Consider the following 11,820-nt stretch of genomic DNA (forward strand, 5'->3'; position numbering starts at 1 on the left):
ATACCTTCTGGAGGAATGCAGACAGCGTACTTGTGATTGGTCGCTCTGTGGTGAATTTCATTGGTGTTTTTCTGTGACCAATCACAGTCTGTTTTTCCCACCAATGAAAAGAGGGTGGAAATAACTGCCTCAACAGTCAGACCTCCAACGATTTTTTAAATTTCAAAAGCCCCGCCAATACTTTTTAAATTGAGGATTATGTTAATCAATTCACCATTAGCCAAAGATTTCCAAGCACGTTTTATTCCCGTTTGTCTTATTCCATATTTCCCTTGCACATTCCGGGCTGTGACAATCAGCCTGTTCAATTCCAGCTCAATCTTTGTAACAGTGAGGTTTCAATAATTATCGATCAATCCTTTGCACAGGCGGGAGTGAAAACAGAACCGGGAGCCCGTTCCGGTCTCTGTTAGAACTCCCATTCTGGGCTGTTACACTGCAAGTAGTCTCGGGTTAATAAACACCCAACATTTATTTTTAAAACTTGAAACGCCTTGAGAGAACGATGTGACTGGAATCTGAGTCTTACCCCTAGAACAAGCTGTTAATCGTCGGCAGACGCTGTAAATGAACGGGTCAGAGAACAAAGGGAAAGAGCGACCAGGGATCGTTTGTAGTTTACTGGTACTGGACGAGAAATTGAAGTGACACTAATGTCGAACAAGACATTAAAACTGCATATCTGAGAATTCAAAGCTAAATCCACAGCTGGAACTTTAAACGTTCACAACTGCATTTGTTCAGGAAATAATTACAGTAAATTGATTCTAAAGGGAGATGCGATTGTGTAGCTCTTTCAGAGAGATTGTGAGTGGCTCTTAAAAGAGCCGTTGTGTTTTGGGTTTGTTCTTTCAGGACAGCGTGGAGTTTTACTTGGAGCTGGTGTATTTGGTCACTGCCTTTGTACCTTCCGACACGGCGTGCTTGGCCAGCTCCCCGGGCAGCAGCAGGCGCACGGCGGTCTGGATCTCCCGGGAGCTGATGGTGCGCCGCTTGTTGTAATGGGCCAGGCGGGAAGCCTCACCCGCGATGCGCTCGAAAATATCGTTCACAAACGAGTTCATGATGCCCATGGCCTTGGAGGAGATGCCGGTGTCGGGGTGAACCTGCTTCATCACTTTGTAGATGTAGATGGAGTAACTCTCCTTCCTCGACTTTCTGCGCTTCTTACCGCCCTTCGCTGCCGCTTTCTTCACGATTTTCTTGGCGCCCTTCTTGGCAGCGGATTTCTTTTCATCAACCATCGTCTCATCAGTATCAGGAAACAACTTAAGCAAACGGTGCTCCGAGCTCGTATTATATAGGCAGCCCCACAGTCCGGCCCACAGAGCTATGCTAATGAGGGATGGGTGAAGGCAAGGATTGCGATTGGTTTATTGGCAGCGTTGTTAATTTCCTTTGTTATCTATCTCTCTGACTGGATGCGTAAAGAAACCAATCAGATTCAGCATTCACCACAATCTCAAATACTGCAATGCTGTCTCGAATTAAAACCCCTTCCATATTTATACTGTCCTCAAATCACGTTTCTATTCTGCTCCCTCAAACATTTTCAGCGACGGCCGGTGTTACGTTGAAGGTTATTTGTGTTATAGAAACATAGAAGATAGGAGCAGGAGTAGGCCATTCGGCCCCTCGAGCCTGCTCCGCCATTCAATGAGATCATGGCTGATCATCCAATCTCAGTACCATGTCCCTGCCTTCTCCCCATATCCCTTGATCAGTTAGAAATATATCTAACTCCTTCTTGAATATAGAAACCAAGAAACATAGAAGATAGGAGCAGGAGTAGGCCATTCGGCCACTCGAGCCTGCTCCGCCACTCAATGCGATCATGGCTGATCATCCAAATTCAGTACCCAGTCCCTGCTTTCTCCCCATATCCCTTGATCCCTTTAGCCTTAAGAAATATATCTAAATTCTTCTTGATTATATTGAATGAATTGGCCTCAACTGCCTTCTGTGGTAGAGAATTCCACAGGTTCACCATTCTCTGGGTGAAGAAATTCCTCCTCATTTCTGTCCTAAATGGCTTACCCTTATCCTTAGACTGTGAACCCTGGTTCTGGACTCCCCGAACACTGGCAACATCCTTCCTGCATCAAATCTGTCCAGTGCTGTCAGAATTTTATAAGTTTCAATGAGATCCCCTCTCATTCTTCTAAACTCCAGCGAGTACAAGCCAAATCGACCCAATCTCTCCTCATACGTCATTCCTGCCATCCCAGGTATCAGCCTGGTGAATCTTCGCTGAACTCCTTCCATGGCAAGAACATCCTTCCTCAAATAATGCAACCAAAACTGCACACAATACTCAAGATGTTGTCTCACCAAGGCCCTGTGCAACTGTAGCAAACATCCTTGTTCCTGTACTCAAAACCTTTCGCTACGAAGGCAAACATACCATTTGCCTTCTTAACCGCCTGCTGCACCTGCATGCTTAACTTCAGCGACTGGTGCACAAGAACACCCAGGTCTCGTTGCACTTCCCCTTCTCCCAATCTATTGCCATTCAGATAATAATCTGCCTTCCTGTTTTTGCCACCAAAGTGGATAACCTCACATTTATCCACATTATATTGCATCTGCCATGCTTCTGCCCAATCACCCAACCTGTCCAAATCATCCTGGAGTTTCTCGGCATCCTCCTCACAGCACACACACACACCCAGCTTTGTGTCATCTTCAAATTTGGAGATATTACATCTAGTTCCCTTGTCTAGATCATTAATATATATTGTGAATTGTTGGGGTCCAAGGACTGATCCCTGCGGTACCCCACTAGTCACTTCCTGCCACTCGGAAAAAGACCCGTTTATTCCAACTCTTTGCTTTCTGTCTGCCAACCAGTTCTCTATCTAAGTCAATACCTTGCCCCCCAATCCCATGTGCCTTAAATTTACACGCTAATCTCTTATGCAGGACCTTATCAAAAGCCTTCTGAAAGTCCAAATACACCACATCCACTGGTTCTCCCTTATCTATTTTACCAGTTACATCCTCAAGAAATTTCAGTAGATTAGTAAAGCACGATTTACCTTTTGAAAATCCATGTTGACTTTGTCCAATCCTGTCACTGTTTTCCAAGTGCTCTGCTATTACATCTTTTATAATGGAGTCTAGCATTTTCCCCACTACCGATGTCAGGCTTACCCTGTTCCCCATTACCCTAATTCCCCGTTTTCTCTCTACCACCTTTTTTGAATAGTGGGATAACATTAGCTACCCTCCAATCCATGGGTACTGTTCCAGATTCCATCGGATGTTGGAAGATGATAAGAATGCAACTACTATTTCTAGGGCCACTTCCTTAAGTAGCCTAGGATGTAGATTATCAGGCCCTGGGGATTTATCGGCCTTCAATCCAATCAATTTACTTAACACCATTTCCCTACAAATACTGATTTCTTTCAGTTCCTCCCATTCATCAGACCCTATGTTCCCCGACATCTCTGGGAGGTTACTTGTGTCCTCCTTTTTTGGAGACAGAACCAAAATATGTATTTAATTGTTTAGCCATTTCTTTGTTCCCCATTATAAAATCCCGATTCTGACTGCAAGGGACCTACGCTTGACTTTGCCAATCTTTTTCTCTTCACATATATATAAAAGCTTTTACATTCAGTTTTTATGTTCCCGGCCATCTTACTCTCATATTCTATTTTCCCCTTCTTAATTAATCCCTTTGTCTTCCTTTGTTCAATCCTAAATTGCTCCCAATCCTCAGGTTTACTGCTTTTCCTGGCCAATTTATATGTCCTCTCCTTGGATCTTATGATATCCCTAATTTCCCTTGTTAGCCACGGTTGAGTCACCTTTTTTGCTTTATTTTTATGCCAAACTGGGATGAACAAATTCTGTAGTTCATCCATGCAGTCTTTGAATGTTTGCCATTGCCTATCCACCGTCAACTGTTTGAGGGACATTCCCCAATCAATCCTACCCAACTCGTACCTCAGACCATCATAGTTGCCTTTGAGTCAACTACTTCATTCTCCATCTTAATGAAGAATTCCATCATATTATCATCTCTCCGACCCAAGGGGCCTCGTTCAACAAGATTGCTAATTAATCCTTTCTCATTACATAATACCCAGTCTAAGATGGCCTGATCTCTGGTTGGTTCCTCGACTTATTGGTCCAGGACACCATCCCGTAAACAATCCAGGAATTCCTCCTCCACAGTATTGTTACTAATTTGGTTAGCCCAATCTATATGTAATTTAAAGGTACCCATGATGACTGCTGTGCCCTTATTGCACGCTTCTCTAATTTCCCTTTTAATGCCATCCCCAACCTCCACATTACTGTTTGGAGGTCTATATACCACTCCCACTAATGTTTTCTGCCCCTTGGTATTTCTCATATATTTAATGAATTGGCCTCAACTGTCTTCTGTGGTAGAGAATTCCACAGGTTCACCACTCTCTGGGTGAAGGAATTCCTCCTCATCTCTGTCCTAAATGGCATACCCCTTATCCTTAGACTGTGACCCCTGGTTCTGGACTCCCCTCTCATCGGGAACATCCTTCCTGCATCTAGTCTGTCTAGTCCTGTTAGAATTTTATAATTTTCAATTAGATCCCCTCTCATTCTTCTAAACTCCAGCGAGTACAAGCCCAATCGACCCAATCTCTCCTCATACGTCATTCGGGCCATCCTAGGTATCAGTCTGGGTACTATCGCTGCATATATATTTGTATATGTAAAGAATCTTAACAGCCAACGCGCGGTAGTGTTTGTTGATCGAGATTTCTAAGCATTCGACAGACAGTGACCGGGATATATAAGAGTCTACTCAAATCAGGACAATGCCAAGGGAACTACTGTAAATGTTTTAATATAAAACTAGCTCCAGGACAATTGTGATCAATTGATCGACAGGAACCAGCCCTTTCAAATACTGTGGGTGGCTCTGAAAAGAGCCTTTGGGTTATTAGATTGAATCTTGTCCGCTTTACCTGCTCTTGAGAATAAAGTGACTGAAATCAGTGTCTCATCCCTTAAACAAGCTTTTAATTCATCGGCAGGCGCTGTAAGTGAACGGGACTGAGAGCAAAGGGAAAGAGCGACCACGACCGTGTTTGTAGTTCTTATCAGCCGAGTATAGAAACATAGAAGATAGGAGCTGGAGTAGGCCAACATAGAAGATAGGAGCTGGAGTAGGCCATTCGGCCCTTCGAGCCTGCTCCGCCATTCAACGAGATCATGGCTGATCATCCAAACCCTAGCACCCGGTCCCAACACCGACAGCCATCCCACACAAGCCCTATCCCTGTAACCCCACGTACTTAATCCCCCCTAACACTAAGGGCCAATTTTTATCATGGCCAATCAACCTAACCCCCACATCTTTGGACTGTGGGAGGAAACCGGAGCACCTGGAGGAAACCCACGCAAACACAGGGAGAATGTGCAAACTCCACACAGTCACCCTGGTCCCTGGCGCTGTAAGGCAACAGTGCTAACCACTATGCCACCGTGCTGCACAGAGAAAACAGCCTCCGCTGGCCGAGCTGGGGGAGCGGTGCTCGCAAGGGCCCTTCCCGTCCGTTTCAAAATTGTGGGGAGGGGGAGCCGTAGCTTGAATTTTAGCACATGCTCAGACTTCTTTCGTATAACACTTAAATCAGCAAAAATGTGACTGTTTCACAAATCGCTTTTATCGTTCATTAAATGGGCCACATGGAGACGCTGTTAATTATCATCCGAATTACTGATAAACCGAGTGTGTGACCCGGACACTGGAGTGGGAGTTCCTGAACAGGTTCACACATTCCGTCAGTTGAGATTTTATTTTCACCCACAGGGTGGTGGGGGTCTGGAACTGTTTTGCCTGAAAGGGTAGGAGGCAGAAACCCTCATCGCATTTTTAAAAAGTACTTGGATATGAACATAAGTGCCGTAAACTACAAGGCTACGGGCCAAGAGCTGTAAAGTGGGATTTGGCTGGATAGATTGTTTATGGCCGACACAGACACGATGGGCCGAATGGCCTCCTTCTGTGCCGTAACTTTCTATACTATACATCGTAGAGACAGAGAGCTAGAGTAGACACACTCACATACCAAACCCTAAGAAATACGCAATATCTGTCACATCCCAGAAAGTGACAGATAACGAGTAAAATCAACACCCACATAAATCCCAGGCCAGAAACTGACAGGTGCAGAAGTGCCGCCACCGACAAGTCTACGGCCGGCAGAGACGAATCGCCTCCTTCTGTGCCGAAAATGTCTACGATTCTATGAGTAAAGGGCATTAGGCCCATCGAGCTTATATGCTGATTTAAATCACCTCCACAGCTAAATTTGATTTGTTACATAGATCTACAGCGATCACAATGTAAATCCACAATCTATCTCCGCTCACTGGTCACTCCTCTCTGTGAGGTGGTGGGTGGCTCTTAAAAGAGCCTTTGTGTTGTGTTTGGTGGAAAGAGTCGAGATGTTCAGCCGCCGAATCCATAGAGTGCGGCCCTGCCGTTTCAGAGCGTAAACCACATCCATTGCCGTGACCGTTTTGCGCTTGGCGTGCTCAGTGTAGGTGACAGCATCCCTGATCACATTCTCCAGGAAAACCTTCAGCACCCCGCGGGTCTCCTCGTAGATCAGACCCGAGATCCGCTTGACACCGCCACGACGAGCCAGGCGGCGGATAGCTGGTTTGGTGATGCCCTGGATGTTGTCACGGAGCACTTTACGGTGGCGCTTGGCTCCGCCTTTGCCTAGTCCTTTGCCTCCTTTACCTCGCCCAGTCATGATGATTCTTCATTCACTGAAATCTTCACTTAATGAAAATTATTACCGTACAACTTTATTTATGCAGCCTGAGCGGACCTGGCTGAGAAAGGCAGACTGTACGTGAGGCGGAAGGGCGGGGTGAAAGAGAGAGAGGAGAGAGCGGGAAGGAAGAAGACAGATTCAGAGTGAGAGAGAGAAAGGACTCTGAGCTTCCACCAACCTCTCCACGTTGACGTTACAATCCCCTGTAAAATCTTCACAAAAACTAAATACACTTTCAGAGAAATCCTGATAATCAAGGGTTTCTACAAAAGCAATAAACGGAATATATAATTAAAAATCAATTAAGTGGGCACGCTGCACTTCAAATCGATTACTGAATCATAGAATCGTTACATCACAGTAGGAGGCAATTCGGCCCATCGAGCCCGTGCCGGCTCTCTGCAAGAACACTTCAGCTAATCCCACTCCCCCGCACCCCTGCATTTTTTTCCCTACCGGTACTTATCCAATTCGCTGTTGAACGCTACGATTGAGTCTGCCTCCACCTCCCTCTCAATCAGTTCATGCCAGACCCTGACCACTCGCTTTCCATAAAAGCAATAGGCGGACAATATAATTAAAATTCATTAAAGGAGGCACTCTGCACTTCAGATCTATTACAAAATCATTACAGCACATTGACGGCCATTCGGACTTTCTCAAATCCGTGTCTCATTCCAAAAGCAAGCTTTTAATTCTTCGGCACGTTCTGGAAAGAATTATACAGTCTGAGTGCAAAGGGAAATAGGGACCACGGATCGTGTTTGTAGTTTGTTGGACAGGGAATTCAACAGGGACGCTAAGGTCGATCCGGTCAGTGAAACGGTTTATGAGAATACAAAATTCAATCTAAAGCTGAAAATTCAAACGTTGTCAAACACCCTTGTTCAGGAAGTAATTACAGTAAATTGTGTCTAAATGGAGATGCGTTTCTGTAGCTCTTTCAGAGAGATTGTGGGTGGCTCTTAAAAGAGCCGTTGTGTTTTGGGTTTGTTCTTTCAGGACAGCGTGCAATTTTACTTGGAGCTGGTGTATTTGGTCACCGCCTTTGTCCCTTCCGACACGGCGTGCTTGGCCAGCTCCCCGGGCAGCAGCAGGCGCACGGCGGTCTGGATCTCCCGGGAACTGATGGTGTGCCGCTTGTTGTAATGGGACAGGCGGGAAGCCTCACCCGCGATTCGCTGGAAAATATCGTTCACAAACGAGTTCATGATGCCCATGGCCTTGGAGGAGATACCTGTGTCGGGGTGAACCTGCTTCATCACTTTGTAGATGTAGATGGAGTAACTCTCCTTCCTCGACCTTCTGCGATTCTTGCCACCCTTCGCTGCCGGTTTAGTGACGGTTTTCTTGGCCATTGTTTTCTTTCATCAACCATTCCCAAACTCGATTTCAGACACAAAATAACACAATCCCACTCCGGGCCCGGCTTAAATAGGCTGCCCCCACCGCCCTATGCTAATGAGGGATGGGTGAAGGACATGGTTGTGATTGGCTGCTGAAGAGTGATGTTTGTTTTCCATTGTTCTGCATCTCTCTGATTGGCTGCTTTATGTATCCAATCAGATTGAATTTCTGTCACAAGCACGCCCCCTGCAGTCAGAAAGGTCATTGCAAGCGCAGAGGAATCATCATCTTCCCATTCTCCATTTCCCAGATCATTAAAGAGGCCCCAAGCACTTCTGCTGCATGGATCTGCAATTTAAATGTCCAACCTGTGCTCTATATTCAAGCCTTGCGGGGTGGTCTGCGCCACTTTAGTTCAGTAATGCCAGTCCCTAGTACTGTGTGTGTGTGTGTGAATAGTTCTGTCTCAGTCTCTGGTTATTTATGTACCTGTTGGAATCATTCTCAATCTCAGTCTCTGTTACATGTGTCAGTGTGGGATTCCATCTGTATCCGTCAGACTCTGGTACCATGTGTCAGTGTTGGGATTCATTCGGAATCTTTCATTCTCTGGTAGTGTACGTGTGTCTGATATTAATTCTGTATCTGTCTGTCACTGGGATGTGTGAGTCTGAGATTCATTCTGTAACTGTTAGTCTCTGGTACTGTATGTTAGTGTCAGATTAGTTCTGAATCAGTCCGCCTCTCGCACTATATTTCAGCAAAGGATTCTGCATGAATATGCTATACACTCGGTTTATGAAAGTGGAATTCGTACTGCACCAATCAGTCTCTGGTACTTGATGTTAGTTTGAGATTCTTTCCATCTCTGCTAGTATCTGGTACTGTATGTGAGTGTGGGACTGAATCTATCTGTAAATCAACTATACTGCCTGTGACTGTGTACTCATTCTGTATCTGCCAAGCCCTCTGATTCTCTGTGTTACTATAAGATTCATTCTCTGTCTATCAGTCTCTGTTCTGTATGTGCGTGTTAGAGTAATTATATATCACTGGGACGGTGTGCGAGTATGAAATTCATTCTGCATCTGTCAGTCTCTGGTGCTGATTGTGAGTGTCGGAGTTATTCTGTATCTGTCAGTCTCTGGTGCTGTACATTAGTTTTGAATTAGCTCTGAATCAGTCTGTCTCTCGTACTGTATTTCAGCAAAGGTTTCTGCATGAATATGCTACTCACTCGGTTTATGAAAGTAGGATTTGTACTGCATCTATCAGTCTCTGGTACTTGATGTTAGTTTGAGATTCTTTCCATCTCTGCTAGTATCTGGTACTGTATGTGAGTGTGGGAATGAACCTCTCTGCAAATTAATTGTACTGCCTGTGATTGTGTACTCATTCTGTATCTGCCAGGCCCTCTGATGCTCTGTGTTACTGTGAGACTCCATCTCTGTCTGTCAGTCTCTGTTCTATATGTCAATGTTAGTGTAGTTATATATCTGTCAATCTCTGGTACTGTATGTGAGAGTGAGATTCATTCTGCACCAATCATTATTTAATTTGGGCTTAACTTTGTCTCTTTCATTTGCTGGTACTGTGTACGAGTGTGTATTAATCCTGGGTCTGTCACCGTCTGATACGCTGTGTCAGTGTGAGATTAATTCTCTTTCTCTGACAATCTCTAATAATGTATGTGAGACTGAGATTTATTCTATATCTGTTAGTTCCTGCTATGGCATGTGAGTTTAGGATTTATTCTGTACCTTTCAGTCTCTGATACTGTATGTGTGAGTTAGATTAATGTTGTCTCTGTCACTATTTGGTACTGTTTCAGAGTGTGAGATTCATTCTGTGTGTCTGACCATCTCTGATACAGTATGTGAGCATGAGATTTATCTGTACCTGTCAGTCTCTGATAATCTGTGTCAGTGTGGATTGATTCTGAATTAGTCAGTGTCAAATACTCTATGTGTCAGTGAGGTACATTCTGTGTCTGTCAGTCTCTGGTATTATGTTTGAGAGTGAGATTCATTCTGTATCATTCAGTCTTTAATACTCTGTATCAGATTGGGATTCATTTTGTCCCTATCATTTTCTGGTACTGTATATGAGTGTGGGATTCATTATGTGCCTGTCTGTCTCTGATTCTCTGAGTTAGTGTGTGATTCATTTTCTCTTTGTCAGTCTATGATTCTGTATGTGAGAGTTAGATTAATTCAGTATCTGTCAGTCTCTGGTGTTGTATGAAAGTGTGGGATTCATTCTGTATATGTCAGTCCCTGATACTGTGTGCGAGAGTTAAATAAATTCTGTATCTGTCAGTCTCTGGTACTGTGTGTGAGTGTGGGAGTCATACTGCTGGGCTCAGCACTAGGTCCCTTGCTTTTTGTGGTATATATCAACGATCTTGTCTTGAATATAGGGGGTATGATTAAGAAGTATGCAGTTGATACTAAAATCGGCTGTGTGGTTGATACTGAAGAAGGAAGCTGTAGACTGCAGGAAGACATCAATAAATTGGTCAGGTGGGCAGAACCGTGGCAAATGGAATTCAATCCGGAGAAGTGTGAGGTAATGCATTTGGGGAGGGGTAAAAAGGAAAGGGAATACACATTAAATGGTAGGACACTGAGCAGTGTAGAGAAACAAAGGGACCTTGGAATGCATGTCTGCAGATCCCTGAAGGTAGCAGGCCAAGTATATAAGGTGGTTAAGAAGGCATAAGAAATGGTTGCCTTTATTAGCCGTGGCATAGAACACAAGAGCAGGGGGGTTATGCTTCAACTGTATAAAACACTAGTTAGGCCTCAGCTAGAGTACTGCGTGCAATTCTGGTCACCACATTACAGGAAAGATGTGATTGCACTAGAGAGGGTTCAGAGCAGATGTACAAGGATCTTGCCAGGAGTAGAGAATCTTAGCTGTGTGGATAGACTGGATAGGCTTGGTCTGTTTTCCTTGGAACAGAGGACGTTGAGGGGAGTCCTTATTGAGGTGTGTAAAATTATGAGGGGCCTAGATAAAGTGGATAGAAAGGACCTATTTCCCTTAGCAGTGGGGTCAAAAACCAGGCACACAGATTTCAAGTATTTAGGGGAAGGTTTAGACAGGATTTGAGGGGAAATTTCTTCACCCAGAGGGTTATTGTGGTCTGGAACTCACTACCTGAAAGGGTGGTAGAGGCAGGAACCCTAACCACATTTAAAAAGTACTTGGATGTGCAATTGGGATACTCTAACCTGCAGGGCTACGGACCAAGAGCTGGGAAGTGGGATTAGGTTGATAGCTCTTTGTTGGCCAGCGCGGACACAATGGGCCAAAATGGCCTCCTTCCGTGCTGTAAATTTCTATGATTCTATGTATGTGTCATTCTCTGATACTGTATGTATGAGTGGGATTTATGCTATATATGTTAGTCTCTTGTGGTCTGTCTTGGATTTAGATTAATTCTGTGTCTTTCAGTCTCTAGTACTTTGTGTGAGAGTGAGAATAATTCTGTATATCTGTCTCTGAAAGTCTTGTCATTGTGTGATTGATTCTGTATTTGTCAGTGTCTAGTACTGTATGTGACAGTGAGGCGCATTCTCTGTTAGTCTCTGGATTTTGTGTGAGAGTGAGATTCATTCTGTAGCAATCAGTCTTTAATAATCGGTGTCAGTGAGGGATTCATTGTGTCTCTATCACTTTCTGG

At 44.4% G+C, this 11,820-nt stretch overlaps 1 protein-coding gene and 1 pseudogene across 1 annotated transcript; both read right to left on the minus strand.

Moving 5' to 3' along the window:
- Positions 1-277: 277 nt before the first annotated feature.
- Positions 278-1,255, minus strand: LOC147098427 (histone H2B type 1-B-like). The gene has a single exon (XM_085970061.1). The coding sequence runs from the start codon at positions 1,242-1,244 to the stop codon at positions 870-872; it is 375 nt and encodes a 124-aa protein (XP_085826187.1). The 5' UTR covers positions 1,245-1,255; the 3' UTR covers positions 278-869.
- A 5,196-nt stretch (positions 1,256-6,451) lies between these two features.
- LOC147098428 (histone H4-like) lies at positions 6,452-6,767 on the minus strand (annotated as a pseudogene).
- Between the last annotated feature and the right edge of the window lie 5,053 nt (positions 6,768-11,820).

Source organism: Somniosus microcephalus, chromosome 29 (genome assembly GCF_052327205.1).
Source record: "Somniosus microcephalus isolate GS21.2 chromosome 29, FLI_Smic_1.0, whole genome shotgun sequence".
Lineage (NCBI taxonomy): Eukaryota > Metazoa > Chordata > Chondrichthyes > Squaliformes > Somniosidae > Somniosus > Somniosus microcephalus.